Genomic DNA, 27,623 nt, shown 5'->3' with positions numbered 1-27,623 from the left:
CTGCTCAGGCTCATCCCATATACAGAGGTCAAAGGGTGGGGTTTGAGATTGGGGGAAGGAATGAGAAAGTAGAAGCAATGTCACTTCAGTGCCACTGTTGACTAGTCTTTGGTGCTTATGTCAGTGTTTGTTTTATTTCCTGATTTTTTAAAGTTGGCAAAACTGCGTATTTTTATCTTGATGAAGGCAGTGGGAGGGTGGAACAGAAACAAGCCATTACTGCTATTTCTAGTTCATTACTAGAGACTGTCCCTTAATAGCTAATTAGAATAAATTTGAAACATAGACCTAGATGACAAAAAGAATGGGAATGGAAATGAATCTCAGGATTTGAACAAACAGAAGATGTTTATGCTGTGTTAATCCCCAGTTCTACAACTGCTATTACATTTGTCATTCTGTCTTCCCTTTTCCCCTAATTCTTTTATGTACGTATACAGTTTGAGGAAATGTGCATTTATGGTCAGTCCTTTTTAAAAGACTTAATGAATTTATTACTCTTTTGCAAAAAAATATACCCACTGCTTATATGGGCATACAAATGCTACCCTATTTTAAATGTAGGTGGCGTATGTGTTCGTGTTTTAATGTATTCAGAGCCATTGGGCAATAAGCAGTCCAGAACATTGAAAACTCAAGCAGGTAAAGCACCTAACACCCTTAGTTTCTAGAATTACTTTGAAAAACTTTTATATTGCTGCATCTTCCACAGTTCTTTGGGTAGTCTCTGAACTTAAAATTTGTAGGAGTTGTAGACTGCCTACTTAAAATTTTAAGTTATAGTATTTGTTCATAGATTGTAGGGGTAGGTAAAGAAGGAAACATAAGAAAATGGCTTCTTGAGGTGGCAGCTGCTGAGTGGCTAAATCTTTCCACTTTCTTTCTACTTTTTTTGTAAATTTTCCCAGCTTAGCATGAACATTGATCGTACAGTGTTTTATTTTCTGTGATTGAAATTTTTGTTTTTTATTTTTGAAGGGAAGGTCTTAGAGAAACATTAAAAAGTTGGTGTATGTGCAAAAATATGAAATGTTAAACAAAGGAATTTTTTCTATTTAATCTGAATGGTAAGCAAGAACTTTTTCTATATACCCTTCTGCTGCAGCAGAGAACTAAACTGGTAGGTGGCAGCAGAGGAAGGAATTCTTCAGATTGATGGCTACTGACTTAAAGTCTGCATAGGAGAAGAGATAGAGCATGACATACCAAGTGAAGCAAGGGGGACAAAAATGGAAACAGGACTAAGATTCCTGCATTTTGACTCTAAATGGTAAGTTATCTTTAAGAATGTGTTTTTAGTCTGATAGCCATGTTATATAAATTACATGATTTGGTACTATGACATGTAATCATAAATGCCTCTAGGTCCTTGCCTTCCTTTGAATTTGACCTCACTGGTATACTGTCATTCTTTACTTTGAATAATAACTAATAGTATGTAAAATTAGGATTTTCTTCTCAGTATGTTGGTATATGTGACCTTTATGGAAAAATTATGCTGACAGTAAATCTGAATTTTTTTAATTTGCAAGATATATAAAATATGCATTGTTAATCATTTTATACAAATAAAAGGTTCTGGCCACGCACCATGGCTCACGCCTGTAATCCTAACACTTTGGGAGACTGAGGTGAGTGGATCATCTGAGGTCAGGAGTTCAAAACTAGCCTGGCCAACATGGAGAAACCCCATATCTACTAAAAATACAAAAATTAGCTGGGCGTGGTGGCAGGCACCTGTAATTCCAGCTACTTGGGAGGCTGAGGTAGAAGAATAGCTTGAAACCCAGGAAGCAGAGGTTGCAGTGAGCGGAGATCACATCACTGCACTCCAGCCTAGGTGACAAGAACAAAACTCCATCTCAAAAGAAATAAATAAAAAATAAAGATTCTTCCTTTTTTAGTGGGAGCCTTGGGAAATAACAAAAGAGTATAATTGGAAAAAAATTACTGGGGGTGGAGTGATCTCTTCCAACTGGCTGTCTCTAGGTCAAGACCCATTTCTTTGTCACTGTGCCATGTTCCACCCTGGAATCAGTTCCACCCTGCCTGTTCGCCTTTCTCTCTTGCTTATCTGGCTGGGCTTTTCCCGTGTTCCTCTCTCTCCCCCTGTCTTTGTGCCTTTCCCTTACCCAAGTCTGTTTGTAAGCTGCTTTCTCTCACATTCAGTCCTGAATTTTAATTATCCGATGCTGCCATTTTCCATCTCTGCCTGTTTTTCCTAAGAGAGTGTATATGTCTGTCTTTCTCTTCCTCCCTCACTCCCCACTTTTCATTTGCATTCTTCATTAGAATTTGACTAGAATGAATAGAAATTAAGTGATACTTTGAAGTTCTCTCGAATAAAAGAATGTAAATTTCAATTAAATTTATAATAAGATGCAGACCTGTTTATTCACCCAACTACTTATTTATTTTAACTATAGTATCTCTTGTTTCTGGCAAGATAAGTTGGACAGAAATGAAAGGCATATGGTTCTTTTTTTTTTTTTTTTTTTTTTTTTGAGACGGAGTCTCGCTCTGTCACCCAGGCTGGAGTGCAGTGGCTGGATCTCAGCTCACTTCAACCTCCGCCTCCCGGGTTCACGCCATTCTCCTGCCTCAGCCTCCCGAGTAGCTGGGACCACAGGCGCCGGCCACCTCGCCCGGCTAATTTTTTGTATTTTTAGTAGAGACGGGGTTTCACCGTGTTAGCCAGGATGGTCTCGATCTCCTGACCTCATGATCCGCCCGTCTCGGCCTCCCAAAGTGCTGGGATTACAGACTTGAGCCACCGCGCCCAAGGCATGTGGTTCTTATCTTATTTCAGCTTTTTTTTTTTTTTTTTCTTTGAGACGGGGGTCTCACTTTTTTTTTTTTTTTTTTTTTTTGAGACGGAGTCTCACTCTGTCACCCAGACTGGACTGCAGTGGCCAGATCTCAGCTCATTGCAAGCTCTGCCTCCCGGATTTACGCTATTCTCCTGCGTCAGCCTCCTGAGTGGCTGGGACTACAGGCGCCCGCCACCTCGCCCGGCTAGTTTTTTGTATTTTTATTTTATTTTATTTTATTTTTGAGATGGAGTCTCGCTCTGTTGCCCAGGCTGGAGTGCAGTGGCCGGATCTCAGCTCACTGCAAGCTCCGCCTCCCAGGTTCACGCCATTCTCCTGCCTCAGCAGTAGCTGGGACTACAGGAGCCCGCCACCACGCCCGGCTAGTTTTTCATATTTTTTAGTAGAAACAGGGTTTCACCGTGTTAGCCAGGATGGTCTCGATCTCCTGACCTCGTGATCCGCCTGTCTCGGCCTCCCAAAGTGCTGGGATTACAGGCTTGAGCCACCGCCCCCAGCCTGAGACAGGGTCTCACTCTTTCTCCACTGTACTCGAGCCTAGGTGACAGAACAGTAATTTTGATTACTATATAAAAATGTTAATGCTGTAGAACTGAAAGTGATAAACTTGAGTTTTAATCTAAATCAAAAATTGTTTTTTTTTCTGTAATTTATTGTAAAGTTAACCTGGAACACGAGAGAGCATTTAACTTGAATTTTGTTTGTCTAGGCATATTGACGCAATAATTTTGTTTTGTGTATGCTACAAGGAATTTTCGTTAGATTTTTTCTCTTAGTACAATTTTTCTGACTAAAATGAAGCATAATTGTCTGTATTACAGGATTGCTAAAGAGTAATAGTACGGAACATCTTTGTGATTTTTTATATATATAATATATAATTATAAAAATATATAATATATAATGATAAAATATATATTATATATGTAATTATAAAAATATATATTATATATATGTTTTTTTTGTTTTTTGTTTTTTTTTTTTGAGACAGTCTTGCTGCTGGAGTGCAGTGGTGCAATCTTGGCTCACTGCAACCTCCGCCTCCTGGGTTCAAGCGATTCTCCTGCCTAAGCCTCCTGAATAGCTGGGATTACAGGCGCGCGCCATCACGCCTGGTTAGTTTTTGTATTTTTACTACAGACAGCGTTTCACCATGTTGGTCAGGCTGGTCTCGAACTTCTGACCTCGCGATCTGCCCGCCTCAGCCTCCCAAAGTGCTGGGATTACAGGCATGAGGCACCGCGCCTGGCACAATTATATTTTTAAAGTTACAGATATTCAGTGTCTGAAATGGGGTTGTTTTGTTTTTTGTTTTTTGTAAAATATGTTATTTCTATTGTGCAGTTTAAATTAATTCCTGGGAGGCTGAGCACCATGGCTCTTGTCTGTAATCCCCACCATTTTGAGAGGCCAAGATGGGAGGATCAGTTGAGGCCAGCCTAGGTAACAAAGCAAGACCCTGTCTCTAGAAAAAACAAAAAAGAAAACTTTGGGAAAATATATTAACTAAATAAGCTGTCTAAAATAAATCACAAAACTTACAGATTAAAAAAGGAAAAACGTTTTGGCTGTTTTGGTGTCAGCATCTTAATTAAGTAGAAAATATTATGGACCTATAAATTGAACTTATGACTATTCACTCACTAGAGAGAACAATTTCCAGGGAGTTAGAATAGTTTTTCCTGAAAGAGAGTCAGATTTGGGAAATAAAATTGTTCTTGTAAAACAGTTATAGGTTTAGCTTTTATTCTTTAATGATAAGAACATTAAATGTCTTCTACGTCAGAATCAGAGTGTACCTTTTTTAGCTGAGCTCACCAAGACAAAGAATGGTAATAACACAAGGCTGGTTGTGATTTTTGGTAGTCTAATCAATTTAGAATGTTTTATTGTCATGTTAGTTGATTTTCTGTCTTTATTTTCTTTTTGTTTTTTCTTATCCTGGTTATAGAGACTTTTAATATCTATTATTTAAATAAGTTGTGTTTTTCCCCCTTAGGTTCTTTTGAAGTAACCAATGTGGTTACTTTTTTGCTTACCCTCATCAACAGAATGGATGAAGATAGATTTGACTATGTGCTTTTTCAAGTGGAGAATGTGAATATACAGAACAAGAAAGCAATAACTAACCTGTTTGATGCAGTCTGTTTTCTAAATAAAGACACCATGCACTGGAAATAAAATAGCATGCAGTGTGACTTGTTCTTTATATCAGTTCACTTTGGTTCAGATATCTAGACTTGATTTCTAGCTCCACATATCATTCCCTTTTTTCTACTCTTCGCCTTTTGCTCTTGAGTCCTTTGGTTCTTAACAGGCTGATTTCTATGATACCTTCTAACATGATTACTCCTTTTGGCACATAGGTGAGCACTATTCAGTGGATTTTCCCCTGTCCTTTTTATCACACTTTTATCTGTCCATGCTGAATAGTTGCTGTGATTTTTTAATCTCTGAAGAAATGTACACTTTTTAAAAATTTCACCCTGAACATCATAGAGTGTACTTACACCTATATGGTACAGCCTACTTGTATACACCTAGGCTATATGGTATAACCTCTTGCTCGTAAGCTACAAGCCTGTACAGCATGTGAATACTGTAGACAATTGCAATGCAATGGCAGCTATTTTTTTAAAATTTAATGGCCAAGCACAGTAGCTCACACCTGCAATCCCAACACTTTGGGAGGCTGAGGTGGGCAGATCACTTGAGGTCAGGAGTTCAAGACCAGTCTGACCTCCATGGAAACCCTGTCTCTACTAAAAATACAAAAAATTAGCAGGACATGGACCTGTAATTCCAGCTACTTGTGAGGCTGAGGCAGAATCCCTCGAGTCTGGGAGGCAGAGGTTGCAGTGAGCCAACAACACACCACTGCACTACAGCCTGGGTGACAGAGCAAGACTCTGTCACAAAAAAAAACATTAACGTGGTGCTGGGCATGGTGGCCCATGCCTGTAATCCAGCACTTTGGGAGGCCCAGGTGGGCAAATCACTTGAGGTCAAGAGTTCGAGACCAGCCTGACCAACATGGTGAAACCCCATCTCTACTAAAAATTGTAAAGATTAGCCAGGCATGGTGGCACATAATCCCAGCTACTCAGGAGGCTGAGGCAGGAGAATCATTTGAAAAACTTCAGCTGGGCACAGTGCCTCATGCCTGTAATGCCAACACTGGTAGGCTGAGGTGGGCGGCTCACTTGAGCCCAGGAGTCCAAGACTAGCCTGGGCAGCATGGTAAAATCCGGTGTCTACCAAAAAATGCAAAACATTAGCCAGCATGGTGGTGCACACTTGTCCCAGCTACTCAGGAGACTGAGGTGACAGGATCACCTGAGCCCAGGAGATAGAGGCTGCAGTGAGCCGTGATCATGCCATTGCACTCCAGCCTGGGTAACAGAGTAAGACCCTATCTCAAAAAAAAAAAAAAAAAAAAAAAAAAAAAAAAAACTTGATTATTATAATTTAACAAGTTTATTGTTAAAGCATGCATGGTAGTGTCACCTTGGATCCTCCAAAAGGCAGGCACCAAGGTGGAGTCAGATAAGCTAGAGCTGTACTGAGGGAAATGCCTGTAAGGGATACAAGGTAGAGGGACCAGTAGGCAGGGAAGGCCTTCAGAATGCAATGTGCATGTGACAGAAGAGAGAGAAAAGAACTCAAACCTCAGCTGCTCTGAGAGTCTGCCAGCCTGATGAGGAATCTCAGAGCAGATTACCTATTAGAGTAGCCCTGGGTTGGGCAGAGATGGCCTGACTACCAGTCCGGAGCAGCCTGGGGAGAACACATGGGTTTCATGTGAGTGCTCAAACAGATCAGGAGGACTGGCAGCTGGTGGCTGTCAGCCAGATTTGTTACTTGTATCCAGTTTTCTTGAGAACTGGGTGGCACAATTCCACTCCTTAACACCGCACAGATCCACTTTACACCTTTGGGTAGCCCCTCCACCGTTCTATGAGCTTCTGATGTAAACTCCACATTGCATTGCATCTTTTCCTGCCACTGACACCCTCTTACCCTATAAAGTTGGTCAGATCATGTGGTCCAATTTGCAGGGCTGCTTGCATCATAGCCTGAATCTTAATTTTCAACAGCCCTTTCTTGCTCTAAGGTCCTACTCAAGCCTACTATTTTTTTCATGTCATTTACTATATGGGTTGGAGTAGTCTTTCTAGGTGGAATGTCTTGCTTTCTGAATCTAGAGAACCCCAGAGTTAAAGTGCTTGCTTCCTTGTAGCAAGTGATGCAAAATGTAGTAATGTGTCTTTTTACTCTGTAGAGTATTCCAGCATGCCCATGACCCCTGGTCTCCTAGAACCCTTAAAGGAATGGCAGATCCTGGCTGGGTGCAGTGGGTCACGCCTGTAATCCCAGCACTTTGGGAGGCCAAGGCAGGCAGATCACCTGAGGTTGGGTGTTCGAGACCAGCCTGACCAACATGGAGAAACCCCGTCTCTACTAAAAATACAAAATTAGCCAGGAGTGGTGGCATTTGCCTGTAATCCCAGCTACTCAGGAGGCTGAGGCAGGAGAATCTCTTGAACCCAGGAAGCAGAGGTTGCAGTGAGCTGACATTGTGCCATTGTAATCCCAGGTACTTAGTAGGCTGAGGCATGAGAATTGCTTGAACCTGGGAGGCGGAGGTTGCAGTGAGCTGAGATCATGCCATTGCACTCCACCCTGGGCGACAGAGCAAGACTTCTTCTCAAGAAAAAAAAATAATAATAAAATAAAGTATTTGTCTAGTAAATCTAACATCTTATTACCCAGTAATAAGATAGTGGTTGGTGACATTATATAGTTTTATCTAAATATCTAGCTTTGAAAAATTTATTTCCCACTTTTAAGGCAGTCAACAAAAATGTATTGAATGCTTACTATGTGCCAAATATTGCTGAATTTTAAGGAAACCTTTTGTTCCTTTCTCCCATCAACCCTTTCATAGATTTCTTTTTCTGAAACAGTTTATACTTTACAGGAAGCACTTCCATCTGTTCTACTGCTTCTCCTCCTCTCTCCCATCCCCCAAAATAGTACCATCTAATTCAGAAAAATCAGAAAAACGGCTTAGTATAGACAAGGCAGTGTCTTAGAGGAAATGTTATGGGAGAAGGACCCTGTCCTTCAAAGAAGAAAGAGAGATTTTTGTTTCTTTGAAAGATTTAAAGTTAGAAGAGTAAGAAGGATAAAAGCATAAGAAACACCTGGATGAAAGAGGTTCCCTGAAACTTCTCAGTTACTTGCTGATTTACATGCAATTAAACTTTTTCTGACAACTGTAACCCAGCTTATAGTCCTCTAAAATGAGTCATATTTATCAGCACATTTTAGGGATTCAGTCATATATTATTCAGTAGCATTTCTTTAGTATTTTGTTACTGGACTTTTCATATGTGAATATCTTATGTTCTGAAATGTTTCCCTTGAAGTCAAAGAAAACATCTTCAGATATGGTTCCTATAATGTCTAACATGCTGAAGGTTTGCATAGTCAGGTTTCTTCAGATAAAAAAAACAAACTATATACATACATATATGTATATAGTTTGTATATATGTATATAGTTTGCTTGTTTATATATATTATATATTGCCCCACACCCTGAGAGATTTATAATTGGCTCACATGATTGTGGAGGCTGGTAAGTCCAAAATCTCCAGGGCAGGCTGAACCCTATTTCCAAATTAAGTCACACTCGGAAATCCTAGGAGTTAGGACTTCAACATACAAATTGTGAGGGAGATACAATTTATCCCATAACAGTGTTCAATAAATATCTGTTGGAAGAAAAAAAAAAAAAAGCTTTTCTCCCCAGGTATAATCTGAGCATGTGATCTCCATGTTTCATTTTTCCCTCTTTTAACATGAACTTTCATTTTTCTGTCATTTCTGACTTTAGGAAGCCAAATGTTGGTTCATGTGCTGTCTAAGCATGGGTGGGGCTGGGTGGCACCCTTTTTTTCCCTGATGCATTCATTTGCGAACTTTGGTACATTGCATATTCACTTGAATGAATTTGAAAAGGGAATAGGGTGAAGCCTGTAATTAGTAAGAAGGAGGGAGGAAACAGTGGCAAGCAAGGAGCGGCCCCAGATTCTGCTTGTTCTTTTCTTTTCCTTAATGTTATGTCTTGGTTTGATTAGCCTCCTGCTCTCTGGAGGTAGAACCTCAAATCAACAGTCCCGGGTGGAACAGAAACAGGCCCTTCTCCACTGGCCTCCCTTGCAGTGAGGAGAGCAGAAAACTGACTTGCTGAGAACAGCATCCCTTAGCAGACAGGACTAAACTGTCCCCTGGGAAGTTAGCAAGTAAAGTGGGCTAATAGCTTTTTGGAAAGCCCTTCATGGAAAAGCAAAATAGTCAAAGAAAATATTCGCAGTCGTAAGACCAAAGACTACCCGTGAAAAATAGAAATAATCTGGAAATGTGAAAATAATATCCTTGAGCAGAATGGAGTGGAACAAAATATAAAATACACAGAAATGAGTGAGGAAGGCTGGGATAATATAAAGAAAGAAGAATTCCAAATACACCAGAATGAAAACATTTTCTTTAGCTGTACTGATTGGTAGTTATCATCACTAATTTTTTGGCAGGAATAAATTTGAAATTTGTGTCAGTACCCTTGGATAATAATTAAAAATATATATTATAGGCCAGGCGTGGTGTCTCACACCTGTAATCCCAGCACTTTGGGAGATTGAGGTGGGTAGATTACCTGATGTCAGGAATTCGAGACCAGCATGACCAATGTGGTGAGACCCCATCTCTACCAAAAATACAAAAAAAAAAAATTAGCCGGGGGTGGTGGTGGAGGGGGGTGCCTGTAATCCCAGCTACTTGGAAGGCATAGGCAGGAGAATCGCTTGAATCCAGGAGGGCAAGTTGTGGTGAGCTGAGATCGCGCCATTGCACTCCAGCCTGAGCAACAAGAGCGAAACTCTGTCTCAAAACACAAACAAACAGAAACTATATATATGTGTGTGTGTGTGTATGTATATATATATTATAGTTATGCCTAAGTATGTAGCATAAGATGATAAGATAATATATAATTGATGTAGTTCTTACTCCAGAAATACTTGTATTATTTACAGTAAAGGTTCAAGTGTAAGAAGCCTTCGAGGTAACATATTACGGTGTCTATATAAGCAAAAATTCTCAGGTCACGATTCTGATACCCAGAACAAATCCAAGCACGCTAGCCCCTTTACAGAATAGCCTTCCACATGGCTCCATTTCGCCCATATGCACCCCATGAGATGTCAACAGTAGGGTTTTAAGCAACCTAACTTTGGGAGATTATTAAACCCTGGACATTTCCTCCCACCAAATTCCAGACAGATTATCTGGCTGATAGCTGCATTTAAAAAGATTTCAGCCGGGCGCGGTGGCTCAAGCCTGTAATCCCAGCACTTTGGGAGGCCGAGACGGGCGGATCACGAGGTCAGGAGATCGAGACCATCCTGGCTAACACGGTGAAACCCCGTCTCTACTAAAAATACAAAAACTAGCTGGGCGAGGTGGCGGGCGCCTGTAGTCCCAGCTACTCGGGAGGCTGAGGCAGGAGAATGGCGTAAACCCGGGAGGCGGAGCTTGCAGTGAGCTGAGATCCGGCCACTGCACTCCAGTCCGGGTGACAGAGCAAGACTCCGCCTCAAAAAAAAGAAAAAGATTTTTAAATGGATCAGAAGAGGTAAAAGTCACTGGTGGGCCGATTTGACTGATGGAAGTGGGAAAGGGGAGTCAGCAACTCTTGCTGGAGGGGTGCTCACCACCTACCTACAGGGGAGTGGGTGTTCACGGACCTGGGCCACTGCTCTTAGCAGGAAGAGTGATGGGAACCAAGGAAAACAAGACCGCGGTGGCTCATGTCGGTCATTCCAACACTTTGGGAGGCCACGGTGAAACCCTGTGTCTACTAAAAATACAAAAATTACCCGGGTGTGGTGGTACATGCCTGTAATCCCTGCTACTCAGGAGGCTGAGGCAGGAGAATCTCTTGAACCTGGGAGGTGGAGGTTGCAGTGAGCTGAGATCACCACACCATACTCCAGCGTGGGAGACACAGCGAGATCCTGTCTCAAAAAAAAAAAAAAAAAACAAAACAAAAGTTTATGGAATTTATGTAGAGTGGTAGAGTGACCCAAAACTCAATTGAATATACTGGTTTTCCCTGTGTCCAAATCAAACAGAGCCTCCAGAGACCATCACAAGTTTTACAACCTAACCAAGAGGCTTGGTATGTGCATGTATGTATGTGCCTAGTGTGTGTGAATTAGGGGAAACGTGGAGAAATTGTCTATAATTCTTGAATCTGTTGTTTGATGTCTTTCATTATTTTTGGAAAATTCTCGTTTATTATCTCTTCAAACATGTCTTCTGCTTGTTCTTTCTCGCTTCTCCTTCCAAGATTCTGATAACATGTATGCTAGGCCATTTGATATTGTTTTATAGCACTTGAATACTCTTCAAATGCTATAAAAATTCAAATTATTTGAAAAGAATTCGAATGATTTTCACTCTTTTTTCTTGTTGTGTTTGTTTGAGTAATTTCTATTGACCTAACTTCAAGGCAATCGATTATTTCCTCAGCTATATTCGTATTGTCAAGGTTATTAATGAGCCTGAAGAAGGAGCTGCTCCTCTCTGATCCTGCATTTTCTCTCTTTTTTTTGAGACAGGATTTTGTTCTGTCACCCAGGCTGGAGTGTAGTGGTGCAATCTCAGTTCACTACAACCTTGACCTCCTGGGCTCAAGCGATCCTCCCACCTCAGCCTCCCAAGTAGCTGGGACTATAGATGTAAGTCACCACACCTAGCTAATGTTTTTATTTTATATAGACACAAAGTCTCCTCACTGTGTTACCTAGGCTGGTCTCACACTCCTGGGCTCAAGTGATCTTCTTGCCTTGGCCTCCCAAAGTGCTGGGATTACAGGCTTCAGCCACTGTTCCTGGCCTGATACTGCATATCCTTTTTTTTTTTTTTTTTTTTTTTGGCCCTTCTATAAAGGCTACCATGTTTAGTATTTCAGGAAGTCAGTCACTTCCACCTTTCTTTTGTGTTTTTTGTTGTGTTTTGTTTTGGAGCGCAGTCTTGCTCTGTCGCCCAGGCTGGAGTACAGTGGCGCCATCTCAGCTCACTACAAGCTCCACCTCCAGAGTTCACACCATTCTCCTGCCTCAGCCTCCTGAGTAGCTGGGACTACAGGCGCCCGCCACCACGCTGGCTAATTTTTTTGTATTTTTAGTAGAGACGGGGTTTCACTGTGTTAGCCAGGAAGGTCTCGATCTCCTGACCTCGTGATCCACCCGCATCGGCCTCCCAAAGTGCTGGAATTACAGGCGTGAGCCACCATGCCTGGCCCACCTTTCTTTTGAAATTCACCCCTGACACCCTCTCCTCATGTCCGTTGTCCCTTTTTTTTTTTTCATGAGATCCTTTGACATATTACTCCAGGGCGTTTTAAAGCCTCTCTCTTAGTTACAACATGGAGGGCAGCTCCGAGCCTGGTTCCGTTGATCACTTTGTATCTTCACAGGGCGTTGTTGTCATCTTCTTCTTCTTTTGATATAACTTATAATTTTTCATTGATTGCCAAACATCTTGTGTAGAACAGGAGAGATTTAGATAAATAGTATTTGTGACTAGAAATGGACACACCTTTTCTCAGGCAGTTAGCTTAGTGGATTGAGTTAATCTAGTTAAAAGGTGAACTGGATTCAGGTTTTGTAATTGCCAAGTTTACTTTCGGTACATCATAGGCTTCAAATTCCTTTTGTGATGCCTTATGCTTAGGGTGGCATCTGGAATGCTGGGGATTTCTCAATGTTTGTGCCCCACCCTCAGCTCTTGTCTCCTCTATACACCACACAGGCACCACAGAGGTCGTTTCTCCGCACGTTCATGCCCTCTGCCAGGGGCAGACTGCTTAGTTACTTGGTGCTCTTGCTAAGGTAATGGTGAGGGGACAGGGTGCTTCTCTGTTGCCCTCTTTATCGTCTTTCTTAGGTAGGTTTATATGCCTGGGCCGTAGGGGATGAGTATTTCTGCCCTACTCCTTATGCCAGGCTGCCAAACTCTGCTTTGAATTTGTGGCGGGTCTTGGGTGGGAAAGATTTTTTTGTGCCCCTCCTTCAGTTTCAGGAGACCTCTAAAAGTATTAACTTAGAACTCTGGGCTCACAATTGCTCCTTGTCCCTCCCTTGGACTAGGGTTCTCCCCGCTCTTCCCTTGGTAACACCTGTGCCCTGGGAGCAACAGTATTTGCCACTCCTCCCCAGAGTCTTACGGCTTTCGAGAGAGGAGCATGGGCAGCTGAGGCCTTTTTTGCAATGAGAGCAAATATGGTTCTTGATGCCCATAGTACTGAGGGGGCTCTTTTTAGTCTCCCGCTTGGCCCCCAATATTTCCTGTGAACACCTGGTAGAGGTCATGGAAAGGAGCCCGTGGGTAAGTAAAGCCCTCCCTTGCTTCTGTGACACCCAGAGGCTCCTTATAGTCCCTCTAATCTGCACCAGGCCTCTAGCACTTTATGAAAAATGTAGCTGCTTTCTTCCTGCATGTCTGTATGAAAGGCCAGACACCTCCCATGCTCTGGCACTGATGAGATACTCCACCCATCTGGTCTCTGCTCATGAGGAATTGTGTCTCCTTGAATTTCAGGCTACTTAGCTCACCTGCAACCTCAGCTCAGCTGTTTTGTTTTGTGATGGAGTCTTGCTCCATCACCCAGGCTGGAGTGCAGAGGCGTGATCTCGGCTCAGTGCAACCTCCACCTCCTGGGTTTGAGCAATTCTCCTGCCTCAGCCTCCTGAGTAGCTGGGATTACAGGCATGCACCACCATGCCCGGCTAATTCTTTTGTGTTTTTAGTAAAGATGGGGTTTCACCATATTGGCCAGGCTGGTCTCGAACTCCCGATCTTGCGATCTGCCTGCTTCAGCCTCCCAAAGTGCTAGGATTACAGACGTTAGCCACCGCGCCCAGCTCAGCTTAGCTCTTAGGTTCAACTTTTGGTTTAAGAAAAGTGATTTTTCAGTTTGTCTGGCTTTTTCCTATTGTCAGAGAGGGAGCAATGCACTTTTCCAGCTTATTTTTATTTTTTTTTTATTTTTATTTTTTTTTGAGACGGAGTCTCGCTCTGTCGCCCGGACTAGAGTGCAGTGGCCGGATCTCAGCTCACTGCAAGCTCCGCCTCCCGGGTTTACGCCATTCTCCTGCCTCAGCCTCTGGAGTAGCTGGGACTACAGGCGCCAGCCACCTCGCCCGGCTAGCTTTTTGTATTTTTTAGTAGAGACGGGGTTTCACCGTGTTAGCCAGGATGGTCTCGATCTCCTGACCTCGTGATCTGCCCGTCTCGGCCTCCCAAAGTGCTGGGATTACAGGCTTGAGCCACCGCGCCCGGCCTCTTTTATTTTTTATACTTAGAGACACGGTCTTGCTCTGCTGCCAGGCTGCAGTGCAGTGGTACAATCATGGCTCACTGCAGACTTGTCCTGGCCTCTAGTGATCTTCCTGCCTCAGCCTCCCAAGTAGCTGGGCATGGGACACCACATCTGGCTAATTTTTTATTTATTTATTTTTTTGTAGAGACAGGGTCTTGCTATACTACCGAGGCTTGTCTCAAACTCCTGGCCTCAAGTAATCCTCCCACCTTGCCCTCCCAAAGCATTGAGATCACAGGCTTGAGCCACCATGCCACACTCTTTCTAGCTTTTTATATTCCAAGTTAAAGTGGAACTTGCCACATGTCATTTTGTATCACTTTCCCCAACCCATTTCTTTTCTTTTATTCTTGAGACGGAGTTTTGCTCTTGTTGCCCAGGCTGGAGTGCAGTGGCGTGATCTCAGCTCACTGCAGCCTCTGCCTCCCTAGTTCAAGTGATTCTCTTGCCTCCGCCTCCCGAGTAGCTGGAATTACAGGCGCCCACCACCATGCCTGGCTAATTTTTGTATTTTTGGTAGAGACAGGGTTTCGCCATGTTGACTAAGCTGGTCTTGAACTCCTACGGATCAGCCTCCCAAAGTGCTGGGATCACAGGTGTGAGCCACTACACCAGCCCCAACCCCTTTCAATTAGTATTGCAAATAATGCCCCTTCTCATGAAAACATTATTCTTAATGGCTGCAGAGTATTGCTTTATATTAACATGACAGTTTATTCAACTAAGCTCATTATTGGGCATTGTAATAGACTTAATGTTTTAAGTTTCCAGCTCTTTACACCAACACACTTCCTACTGTAGTGATTTCTTTGAATAATTTCCCCTCCCCAACTCCATGTGGTTCTAAAGGGGTGACCAATCACAGGACCCCATCACCCTGGCCTCTAGGTGGGAGAATGACCCAGGCCCTGCCTATCATACCCTCCTGGCTACAGTGACTGATTCAGAGGTGAGCCAGCGAGAGAAGGAGGAACACAGTTCTTCTTCAGGAATTTTATAACATAGGTGAAAAGTTTTGTCATTCGGGGTCATGGAGCTGAACAAATATGGCTTGAGGGCTCCCAGCTGCCATCCTCCCTATGACTTGAAGAAAAGCTTGTGTGCAGTAGGAGAAAATGAGCCAACCAGAGAAAGTACACAAGAGAGAAAGATGAGGAGGAGTCAGCCCTGGTTGCACCAAGTCTCTAATCCCAGGCTGTAAAGTCTTTCAAGTTGTTCTGGTTCCATAAGCTCATTCTTCCTGTTGAATCCATTCGAGTCACCAAAAATGCTTTTTTGTTTAAGCTGGTTTGGTATAGGGTGATCTTTGGTCTCAGAGAGCATCCTCGCTTATTTTATTTTGTTTTATTTTATTTTATTTTATTTATTTTAATGAGACAAGTTCTCACTGTTGCCCAGGCTGGAGTGCAATGGCGCTATCATGGCTCACGGCAGCCTTGATTCCCCGGGCTCAGGCAGTCCTACCATCTCAGCCTCCAGAGTAGCTGGGACTACGGGCGTGCACCACCACACCCAGCTAATTTTAAAGAAATGTTTTGTACAGACTGAAACCGCCTTTGCAAAATTATAACTGAGGAAATTATGACAGTGAAAGAAATCAGACCTAACTGACTCCATCTTGTTTCTAACCCTTAAGCTGTCCTTGTGGATTCCTGGGCGTAGGTGGAAGTAACTTTGGGAAGGAATTCAGTTCGTGGTTTGACTCTGAAACAAAATTGATAACAGCCCTTTCCCAATAAGACCCCCTTCTTGCCTGGGGTCCAGTCTGTCTTTGCAGGACTGACAAATTAGCTACAAGATAAGAAATTATAGTTTAGGGGTCATGTAGCCTCTGGCTCCAAAAGTCTGAACCTCCCCAAATTGCTCCTGGGGATAACATCACTATTGTAAAATGTAAGATCTGTAATTGAGTTACTTTGCAGACCGTGCACTAGATGGAATCAGCTGACACCACACAGACAAGTAATCTGGCCCAACCAGTTCTGCCATCTCACCCAGGAACAGAAGACATTCAGAAAATCTAACTTCGACCCTCTATGATTCCATCTCCAACCTGAGCAATCAGCACTCCCCACTTCCCAAGCCCCTACCCGCCAAATTATCTTTAAAAACTCTGATCTACAAATGCTCAAGGAGACTCATTTAAGTAATAATAAAACTCCGCTCTCCCGCACAGCTGGTTCTGAGTGAATTACTCTTTAGCCATTGCAAAAGTCGGCTATGTCTAGGCAGCGGGCAAGGTGAATCCATTGAGTGGTTACAAAGATGGGGTCTCACTATGTTGCCCAGGCTGGTCTTGGACTCTTTGGCTCAAGCAATCCTCCAGCTTCCGACTCCCAAAAACTGGGATTATAGGCGTGAGCCACTGCACTTAGACTAATTTATATTTTAGGTGACTTCTAAGTATTACCATCATAAAGAGCACTGTGGGCTGGGCATGGTGGCTCATACCTGTAATCCCAGCACTTTGGGAGGCTGAAGTGGTCATTGGAGCTCAGGAGTTCAAGACTAGCTTGGGCAACATGGTGAAACCCCGTCTCTATTAAAAATACAAAAAAATTAGCCAGGAGTGTTGGTGCCCACCTGTAGTCCCAGCTACTCAGGAGGCTGAGGTGGGAGGATCGCTTGAGCCTAGGAGGTCAAGGCTGCAGTGGGCTGAGATTGTGCCACTGTACTCCAGCCTGGGTGACAAAGTGAGACTCTACCTCAAAAAAATACAAAATAAAAGAAAAAAAAGAAAGAACAGTGTGGAAAAAACTCAGTGTAGATACATTCGTGCATACATGCATGCTGTCCTTTTTTTCCTCATTAAGAAACATTTCCAGAGTAAGAGTTGCTGAGTCAAAGAATACGCAAATCTTAAAGGCTTTGATGTGTATTACGAAATTGCCGTGAGAAACGTTATCCACAGTCTGTTTTTGCTAGGCCTGTATGTGTTCCTATTTCCATACAGTCACAATAATACTGAGTAGTATTAACTTTTTTTTCTTTTTGAGACAGAGTCTCGCTGTGTCACCCAGGTTGGAGAGCAGTGGCATGATCTTGGCTCACTGCAACCTCCACCTCCCGGGTTCAAGTGATTCTCCTGTCTCAGCCTCCCAAGTAGTTGGGACTACAGGCAACCACCACTATGCCCAGCTAATTATTATTATTATTATTATTATTATTATTATTATTATTATTATTATTTGTATTTTCAGTAGAGACAGGGTTTCACTATGTTGACCAGGCTGGTCTTGAACTCCTAACCTCGTGATCGATCCACCCACCTGAACCTCCCAAAGTGCTGGGATTACAGGCGTGAGCCACCGTGACCGGCCAAGTTTACTGCTTTTCTATGGATACTGTTCTGATACCCGTGTTCCCAACTACACCTTAATTGAATAATAAAAGAAAATAAGGACATTAAATGAGAACAGGAATTGGAATGAAACCAGAAAAAAAGGGAGGAGTTCAAAATACGTTCTGAGAGCTTTACCATTATGAATACTCAGCTCTGGTTTTTCCCTAAAACTGGCTGAACCAGTACGGATATTCCAGGGAGAAACACCTTTAAAGAAGTGAATAGTGGCCCTACCCTGGTCCACCACCTAACCCAGCGGTTAGAGAAGGAGGAACACAATCCTCCTGTGTTCTAGGTGCCAGGAGGTGATTGACTATAGCATCGGTCATCGCCGCACACCCTGCCTGGAGTTAGTATATAAAGCTACGCAGAGCGGATCTCTGGTCCCGACCCTGGAAAATCTGTCTCACCCACAAAGATGTGGGCTCATCTCCTTCTAGGAATGTTGGCCCTATCGCCAGCCATTGCAGAAGAACTTCCGTGAGTGCTTGGTGTCAGAATTGGTTTATTAGGGCAGTGGCTTCTTTGCCTAACTTTCTCAAACATTTATATGGAGATGGGGAGATAAACTTTGGTTTATCTTAATTTCCTCCTCCTTTTTTCTCTTCTTTGGTTCCACTGATCCTTTACCCAGAGAGGAAGGCTGAGGGATGAAGAGGAAGCCTTAAAAAAGAGAAATATTAAAATGTACCCTGTTTTCTGAAATAGGCCTAATTTCCTCCTTGGTGCTTGAGGCATGTATTCTCGGTGAGGGCCTCCTGACGGTGGAAGTTTAAGACTGTGCACTGAGTTGTTGTTTCTCTGCTTCTTGTAGAAAATGAGGTGCATAAGGAAGGCAGGGGCTTGGTCTGTCTGATTCACTGCTACATGCTGAGCGCTTAGGAGAGTGCTTAATTTTTCCTGGCGTGAATGAATCATTATTGCCCTGAAATCCTTCTGTTCCTTTAATAGAAACTACCTGGTAACATTACCAGCCCAACTAAACTTCCCCTCCATTCAGAAGGTTTGTTTGGATCTGAGCCCTGGGTACTGTGATGTTAAATTCACGGTCACTCTGGAGACCAAGGACAAGACCCAGAAGTTGCTAGAACACTCTGGATTGAAGAAGAGGCACTTACATTGTATCTCCTTTCTCGTAAGCACAGACTCAGTCCTAACTCGAATCCCTTACTTGCCTGTTCTCCTTTGCTCTAACTCTAATCCCTTACTTGCCTATTCTTCTCCCTAGGCTCAATATAATCTAATTTAAGCATAATTTCTGTTTTCCTTTGCCATGGCCTCTAAACCTACTTTTTCTCAACTTAACCTCAATCCCCGGCTATAACTCACCCACAATTTCCTTGACCTTGGATTTCTCCCTTTAGTTCCTGATCTTAATTCTTCCTCCTGGTAATTTGTTTTATGTCTCTATCCTTGCTACCCCCATCTAACGCAACTCCTTCCTTTTACTCACTGTTGGGTTGAGACCAGTTGATTCTGTTCCCCCAATCCCTTACTCCGCCCCAGAAGTCCCCTTTCTTGGTCAGGTACCACCTCCTGGTGGTGGCACAGAAGACGTGGCCACAATCCGGGTGTCAGGAGTTGGAAATAACATCAGCTTTGAGGAGAAGAAAAAGGTTCTAATTCAGAGACGGGGGAGTGGCACCTTTGTACAGACTGACAAACCTGTCTACACCCCAGGGCAGCAAGGTAAGAGTCACATATTTGGGGTTTGACTGAAAACTGGGGAAACCGCTGTGCACAGGGGAAAAGAGGGGATTTGTGGTTTGATAGGAGGCTTAAGAAACAAGGAGTGCAGAAGAGAGGAAAATCTGGGGGATTAAGTATTACAAGTGTTGAATACATGCTGCGTTACACAAGCAAGAGAAGTAGGTGGGCGTTGCTACTGTGTATGTGTATCTAAATCAAAAGTACACATTTCTTCTGGAATAGAATTTGGCAAGTATAATTGGGTTGCTGGGCCTTGCAACAAGCTGCTTGTAAATGGCTAAGAAAGCACTGAGGGCATTTGGCTTGAGCTACTGGTTTTTTTTTTTTTTTTTTTTTGTATTTGTTCATTCTTCCTTACAGGGGCACTTCATTCTGAGATTTTGAAGTCAGGCGCCCTGAAGAGAAACTATGTTTGGATTTGTTGGTTTTTCTTTTTTAATTTAAAATTTTTGTGGGTACATAGCTGGTGTATATATATTTATGGGGTAGATGAGCTATTTTGATACACACACGCAATGTGTAATCATTACATCAGGGTACACGTGTATCCATCACCTCAAGCATTTATCATTTCCTTGTATTACAAACACTCCAATTATACTCTTAGTAATTTTTAAATGTGCAATAAATTATTGTTGCCTGTAGTCACCCTATTGTGCTAAAAACTACAAGATCTCTAGATCTTATTCATTCTATCTAACTATATTTTTGTACCCATTAACCATTCCCACCCCACCCCTCACCCTGCCCACCACTACTCTTCCCAGCATCCGGTAACTATCATTCTGTTCTCTCTCTCTCTTTAAAATTTTTTTTTTCCTTTTACCTTATTTTTTCCACACTTTAAAATTATCATTCTCTTCTCTATCTCCAAGAGTTCAGTTGTTTTAATTTTTAGCTCCCATAAATAAGTGAGAACATGCAAAATTTGTCTTTCTGTGTCTGGTTTATTTTACTTAACATAATGACCTCCTGTTCCATTCGTGCTGTTGCAAAGGACGGGGTCTCATTCTTTTTTATAGGTGAATAGTACTCCATTATGTATGCATATCATATTTTTAATACATTTTTTATTATCTGTTCATAGACACTTAGGTTGCTTCCATATCTTGGCTATTGTGAAAACTGATGCAATAAACATGGGAGTGCAGATAGCTCTTTGATAGACTGATTTCCTTTCTTTTGGATATATACTTAGCAGTGGGATTGACGGGTTATACGGAAGCTCTATTTTTAGTTTTTTTCAGATACCTCCAAACTGTTCTCCATAGTGGTTGTCCTAATTTACATTCCTACGAACAGTGTATGTGGGTTCTCTTTTCTCCACATCTTCACCAGCATTTATTATTGTTTGTCTTTTGGAAAAAAGCCATTTTAACTGGGGAGAGATAATATCTCATTGCAGTTTTGATTTACGTTTCTCTGACAATGATTTGAGCACCTTTTTTATATACCTGTTTGCCATTTGTATGTCTTCTTTTGAGAAATGTCTATTCAGATCTTTTTGCCCATTCTTTAATCTGATTACTAGATGTTTTCCTATAAGACTGTTTGAGCTCCTTATATATTCTGGTTATTCATCCCTTGTCAGATGGGCAGGGTGCAAATATTTTCTTTCATTCTGTGGGTTGTCTCTTTGTTGATTGTTTCCTTTGCTGTGCAGAAGCTTTTTAACTTGATGTGATCCTGTTTGTCCATTTTTGCTTTGGCTTCCTGTGATCCTTGGGTATCACTCAAGAAATCTTTGCCCAGACAAATGTTCTGGAGAGTTTCCCCAAGGTTTCCTTATATTATAATAGTTTCATAGATTGAGGTATTAGATTTAAATCTTTCATCCACTTTGACTTGATTTTTCTATATGGAGAGAGATGAGGGTCTAGTTTCATTCTTCTGTATATGGATATCCAATTTTCCCAGCGCCATTTATTGAACAGCCTGTCCTTTCTCTAGTGTATACTCTTGTCACCTTTGCCAAAATGAGTTCACTATAGACATGTGGATTTGTTTCTGGGTTCTCTATTCTGTTCCATTGGTCTATGTGTTTGTTTTTATTCCAGTACCACGCTTTTTTGGTTACTATAGCTTTGCAGTATAATTTGAGGTCACGTAATGTGATTCTTCCAGTTTTGTTCTTTTTGTTCAGAATAGATTTGGCTATTTTAGGTCTTTTGTGGTTCCATAAAAATTTTACAATTGTTTTTTACAAAAATCCTAAACTTTAGGATGTAGAATTTCGGTGAAGAATGTCATTGGTATTCTGATAGGGATTGCATTGAATCTATAGATTGCTTTAGGTCGTATGGACTTTTAACAATATCAATTATTCCAATCCAGAAACATGAAATCTCTTTTCATGTTTCTGTGCATCCTCTTCCATTTCTTTCATCAGTATTTTATAGTTTTTATTGTTGAGATCTTTTACTTCGTTGGTAAAGTTTATTCCTAGGTGTTTTGTATTATTTATAGTTATTGTAAATTGAATTATCTTTCTTAATTTCTTTTGCAGATTGTTCCCTGTTGGCATATAGAAATGTTACTGAATGTTTTTTGTTTTTGAGACGGAGTCTCCCTCTGTTGCCCAGGCTCTGGAGTGCAGTGGTGGGATCATGGCTTACTGCAACCTCCGCCTCCTGGGTTCAAGCGATTCTTATGCTTCAACATCCCGAGTAGCTGGGAGTACAGGGGTGCGCCACCATGCCTGGCTAATTTTTGTTTTTGTTTGTTTTGTTTTTTTGAGATGGAGTCTCATTCTGTCGCCCATGCTGGAATGCAATAAATGGCTGCTCACTGCAGCCTCTGACTTCTGGGTTCAAGCGATTCTCCTGAGTCAGCCTCCTGAGTAGCTGGTATTACAGGTGAGCACCACCATGCCTGGCTAATTTTTGTATTTTTAGTAGAGACAGGGTTTCGCCTGTTGGCCAGGCTGGTCTCCAACTCCTGACCTCAAGTTATCCTCCCCACTTGGCCTCCCAAAGTGCTGGGATTACATGTGTAAGCCACCACGTCTGTTGCTTTGCACTTTTAGGATTTTTTTTTTTTTTTAATTCCTTGATGTTTTTTAATTCCTTGACGTTTGGAGATTATTAAATGTCTTGAGGTAGACTCATTTGGGTTAAATCTGCTTGGTGTTCTATAATCTTCTTGTACTTAATATTGATATCTTTCTCAGTTGGGCTTAGTGGCTCATGCTTGTAATCCCAGCACTTTGGGAGGCTGAGGTGGGCAAATCACCTGAGGTGAGTAGTTTGAGACCAGCCTGGCCAACATGGCAAAACCCCGTCTCTACTAAAAATACCAAATTAGCCAAGCATGGTGGCCCATGCCTGTAATCCCAGCTACTGGGGAGGCTGAGGCAGGAGAATCATTTGAACGAGGGAAGCAGAGGTCGCAGTGAGCCAAGAGCACACTACTGCACTCCAGCCTGGGCAACAGAGCAAGACTGTCTCAAATAATAATAATAATATCGATATCTTTCTCTAGGTTTGGAAAGTTCTCTGTTATTTTCACTTTGAATAAACTTTCCATCTCATTTCTCTCTCTACCTCCTCTTTAAAGTCAGTACCTCTTTTTTTTTTTGAGACGGAGTTTCAGTCTTGTTCCCCAGGCTGGAGTGCAATGGCATGATCTTGGCTCACCGCAACCTCTGCCTCCCGGGTTCAAGTGATTCTCCTGCCTCAGCCTCCCGAGTAGCTGGGATTACAGTCCTGCACCACCATGCCTGGCTAATTTTGTATTTTTAGTAGAGACGGGGTTTCTCCATGTTGGCCAGGCTGGTCTTGAACTCCCGACCTCAGGTGATCCACCTGCCTCAGCTTCCCAAAGTGTGGGATTACAGGCGTGAGTCACTGTGCCCAGCCAAAATTCAATACCTCTTAGATTTGCTCTTTTGAGGCTATTTTTATAGATCTTGTAGGCATGCTTCATTCCTTTTTCTTTTTTCTCCCCTGACTGGGTATTTTTATTGTTTTGTTTTGTTTTGAAAAGGAGTTTCACTCTATCGCCCAGGATGGAGTACAGTGGTGCAATCTCAGCTCACTACAACTTCCGTCTCTTGGGTTCAAGCAATTCTCCTGCCTCAGCCTCCCAAGTAGCTGGGATTACAGACGCCCGCCACCATGCCCAGCTAATTATTGTACTTTTAAGACAGGGTTTCACCATGTTGGCCAGGCTGGTCTCAAACTCCTAACCTCAGGTGATCCACCTGCCTTGCCTTTGCCTCCCAAAGTGCTAGGATTACACGTGTGAGCCACCACACCCAGCCAAATTTTTGTATTTTTAGTAGAGATAGGGTTTCACTATGTTGGCCAGATTGGTCTTTTTTTTTTTTTTCTTTTCTTTTTGAGACAGGGTCTCCCTCTGTCACCCAGGCTGGAGTGCAGTGGTGCGATCTTGGTTCACTGCAACCTCCGCCTCCCGGGATTCTCCTGCCTCAGCCTCCTGAGTAGCTAGGATTACAGGTGCGTGCCACTATGGCCCAGCTAATTTTTGTATTTTTAGTAGAGATGGGGTTTTGAGGCCAAGTTGGTCTCGAACTCCTGACTTCAGGTAATCTGCCTGCCCTGGTCTCCCAAAGTGTTGGGATTACAGGTGGGAGCCACCAGGTCCAGCCTGACTGTATATTTCTAAAAAGCCTGTCTTCAAGCTTGTTAATTCTTTCTTCTGCTTGATCTATTCTACTGTTAAGACACTCTAATGCATTGGTCAGTATGTGAATTGATTTTTTTCAGCTCCACAATTTCTGCTAGATTTTTCAATATTATTTCAATCTCTTTGTTAAATTTATCTGATAGGATTCCGAATTCCTTCTCTGTGTTATCTAAAACTTTGTTGAGTTTCCTCAAAACAGCTATTTTGAATTCTTGATCTGAAAGATCACTCTCTTTGTTTCTCCGAGATTGGGTTGCTGGTGCCTTATTTAGTTCATCTGGTGAGGTAATTTTTTCCAAGATGGCCTTTTTTTTTTTTTTTTTTTGAGACGGAGTCTCGCTCTGTCGCCCAGGCTGGAGTGCAGTGGCCAGATCTCCGCTCACTGCAAGCTCCACCTCCCGGGTTCACACCATTCTCCTGCCTCAGCTTCCCGTGTAGCTGGGACTACAGGCGCCCGCTACCGCACCTGGCTAGTTTTTTTTGTTTTTTTTTAGTAGAGATGGAGTTTCACTGTGTTAGCCAGGTTGGTCTCGATCTCCTGACCTTGTGATCCGCCCGTCTTGGCCTCCCAAAGTGCTGGGATTTACAGGCTTGAGCCACCGCGCCCGGCCTCCAAGACGGTCTTGATGTGGATCTTCATTGGTGTCTGGGCATTGAAGAGTTAGGTATTTATTGTAGTCTTTGTATTCTGGACTTGTTTGTACCTGTCCTTCTTGGGCAGACTTTCCAGGTATTTGAAGGGCCCTGGGTGTTGCAATCTAAGTTTCCGGACTCTGCAGTGCATCTGCATTAGGGAGGACCCATGCTCGGTATCTCTGTGGCTCTTGAAGGCTCATAGAGGTACCTCTTTGATGGTCTTGGATAAGATCTGGAAGAATTCCAGATTACCAAGTGGAGATTCTTGTTCTTTCTCCTTACTTTCTCCAAAACAGAGTTTCTCTCTTTGTGCTGAGCTGCCTGGAGAGAGGGGTGACACAAGCACCCCTGTGGCCACCAGTATTGGGACTGCATTGGGTCATATCCGAAGCCAGCACTGTACTGTGTCTCACCCAAGGCCTGTGGTAACCAATACCTGGCTACTGCCTGTGTTTGCTCAAGGCCCTAGGGCTCTACCGTCAGCAGGTGACAAAGCCAGCCACGCTTGTTGTCCTCCCCTTCAGGGTGGTGATTTCCCCATGACCCTGGGAAGGTCCAGAGATGTTATCTGCTAGCCAGGGCCTAGAGTCAGAAACCTTAGGAATCTACCTGGTGTTCTGTTCTACTGCAGCTGAGTTGACACCAAAGCCACAGGACAAAGTCCTTCCCACTCTTCCTTCCCCTTTCCACAGAGGAGTCTCCCTGTGGTCACCACTACTCTGGGCCCACGACGAGTACTGCCCGGGTACTTCTAGTGTTCTCTCGAGGCTCAAGGGCTCTTAGTCAGCTGGTGGTGAACGGTGCGTGGCCTGGGACTCTTTTTTCAGAGCAGTAAGCTCTCCTCTGACAAACAGCAGGTCCAGAAATGCCATCCAAGAGCCACGGCCTATAACTGGGGACCCCAAGGGGCTGCTTGGTACTTTACCCCACTGTGGCTGAGCTGCTACCTAAGCTGCAGGCGAAGTCCCCTTGACTCTTCCCTCTCCTTTTCTCGAGTAGAAGGAGCCCCTCCCCATAGTCACCACAGCTGGGAACGCGCTGAACCACTGGAAGCCAGCGTGTCTCTGAGTCTCACCCAAGGTCCATGACAAGTACTGCGCAGCTATCACTGCTGACTATTCGGAGCCCCAGGGGCTAATCGGAACTCCGCTCCCAACTGCTGGGACGGGCAATTCACCGCTGGCTGAGGGTGGTCTAAACGCTCCCTCCATGGACGCTGGCTGAGTTCTGCCCTGCGTGCTTTCCCCTGTGACTGAGCAGCACTGAGTTCCAATGCCAAGTCCCACAGTCACTGCAGTGCTCTCCCTCCCTCAAGTTCGTGGATTCTGTCTCCGAGCCACACAGTCACTGCTGGGGGATGGGGGTGGGGGGTGTATCCGCAATTCAAGTGTGTCTTTTCTACCCTCTTCAGTGCCTCTTTCAGTGATAGGAAGTTAAAACCAGGCACTGTGATCACTCATCTGATTTTTGGTTCTTAGGACGGTGCTGTTTTGTGTGGACAGGTGTTCAGTCTGGTGTTCCTGTGGGGGATGAGGAGGGTGGTCAATGAAGGCTTCTATTCTGCCTCTTGCTCTGCCTCCTGGGCTCCAGGCCTGTGTTTGGGCTTTACCTCACTCTCAGAGTAGGTTTTGTAAAATAGTAAAACCTGTTGGGGTTTTGCTGACACAGAGCATGTGTGAGAAAGGAGGAGGGATGGAGGAAAGATTCTGAGCAGGAAGCCGGGCGCGGTGGCTCACGCCTATAATCCCAGCACTTTGGGAGGCCAAAGGCAGGTGGATCACCTGAGGTCAGGAGTTCGGAGACCAGCCTGGCCAACATGGTGAAACCCTGTCTCTACAAAAATTAGCCGAGTGTGGTGGCGCCTGCCTGTGGTCCCAGCTACTCTGGAGCCTGGGGTGGGAGAATCACTTGAGCCCAGGAGTTTGAGGCTGCAGTGAGCCATGGTTGTGCCACTGCACTCCAACCTGGGTGACAGAGTGAGACCCTGTTTCAAAAAAAAAAAAGAAAAGAAAATTCTGAGCCAGGAAACAGCCCCTTTGCTAACGATGCCTGTTCCCTTCCAGTGTATTTCCGCATTGTCACCATGGATAGCAACTTTGTTCCAGTGAACGACAAGGTGAGTTGGGAGGAGGAAAGGGAGTGGCGCAGACTGAGAGACTAGGGAAAAGGATGAGAGATTCTCTCCAAGGCGGAAGTCCTCTCAGCCTGGGTTTGGCAAGGCGAGGCCCTCTGGGTTGGAGACTGTTGTGCGTGTGGGACTGGAAGTGCTGGACTAGCCTCAGGGAGCTAGCCTAAATCAGCCTAGGAATAAGCAGAGGTAACCAGTTCTCAGCTTCAGTATCTACACATCAATCAGGTTCTTGAGAAATGGTTACTCTCCTTGTCATTTTATTTTATTTATTTGTTTATTTAAAGACAGAGTCTCGCTCTGTGGCCCAGGCTGGAGTGCAGTGGCGTGACCTCAGCTCACTACAACCTCCGCATCCTGGGTTCAAGCAATTCTCCTGCCTCAGCCTCCAGAGTAGTTGGGATTACAGGCGTGCACCACCACGCCCGGCTAATTTTTGTATTTTTAGTAAAAACAGGGTTACACCATGTTGGCCAGGCTGGTCTCAAACTCCTGACCTCAAGTGTTCCACCCACCTCAGCCTCCCAAAGTGCTGGGATTACAGACAAGAGCTGTAGCTCAGCCCCCTTTCATTTTAAGAGTTTTCAGCTGGGCGCGGTGGCGCAAACCTGTAATCCCAGCACTTTGGGAGGCCGAGATGGGCGGATCACGAGGTCAGGAGATCGAGACCATCCTGGCTAACACGGTGAAACCCCATCTCTACTAAAAACTACAAAAAACTAGCTGGACGAGGTGGCGGCGCCTGTAGTCCCAGCTACCCGGGAGGCTGAGGCAGGAGAATGGCGTGAACCCGGGAGGCGGAGCTTGCAGTGAGCTGAGATGCGGCCACAGCACTCCAGCCTGGGTGACAGAGCGAGACTCCGTCTCAAAAAAAAAA

The 27,623-nt window shown here is 43.6% G+C and overlaps 2 protein-coding genes across 10 annotated transcripts in view; both read left to right on the top strand.

Annotated features, from left to right (window-relative positions):
• RIMKLB (ribosomal modification protein rimK like family member B) overlaps positions 1-5,016 on the top strand; it is a 111,596-nt gene extending 106,580 nt beyond the window's left edge. For 5 of the 9 annotated variants that reach the window (XM_023192400.2, XM_023192402.2, XM_023192395.2 and 2 more), the window contains 2 exons: positions 1,106-1,270; positions 4,831-5,014. The gene's annotated coding sequence lies outside the window, so the exon portion shown is untranslated. Of the gene's footprint in view, positions 1-564; positions 643-1,105; positions 1,271-4,830 lie in introns of all 9 variants that reach the window. The other 4 variants (XM_023192397.1, XM_023192396.2, XM_023192404.1 and 1 more) reach the window with 4 other exon arrangements.
• Positions 5,017-18,043: 13,027 nt separating this feature from the next.
• Positions 18,044-27,623, top strand: part of A2ML1 (alpha-2-macroglobulin like 1) — a 56,114-nt gene continuing 46,534 nt past the window's right edge. The window contains exons 1-4 of the mRNA XM_023192405.1: positions 18,044-18,105; positions 18,577-18,760; positions 19,152-19,314; positions 26,682-26,734. Coding sequence (XP_023048173.1) covers positions 18,044-18,105; positions 18,577-18,760; positions 19,152-19,314; positions 26,682-26,734 — 462 coding nt within the window. The remainder of the gene's footprint in view (positions 18,106-18,576; positions 18,761-19,151; positions 19,315-26,681; positions 26,735-27,623) is intronic.

Source organism: Piliocolobus tephrosceles, chromosome 10, assembly GCF_002776525.5.
Source record: "Piliocolobus tephrosceles isolate RC106 chromosome 10, ASM277652v3, whole genome shotgun sequence".
Classification (NCBI taxonomy): Eukaryota; Metazoa; Chordata; class Mammalia; order Primates; family Cercopithecidae; genus Piliocolobus; species Piliocolobus tephrosceles.
Note: the sequence above shows the minus strand (reverse complement) of the source record. Positions and strands in the feature narration are given on the sequence as shown.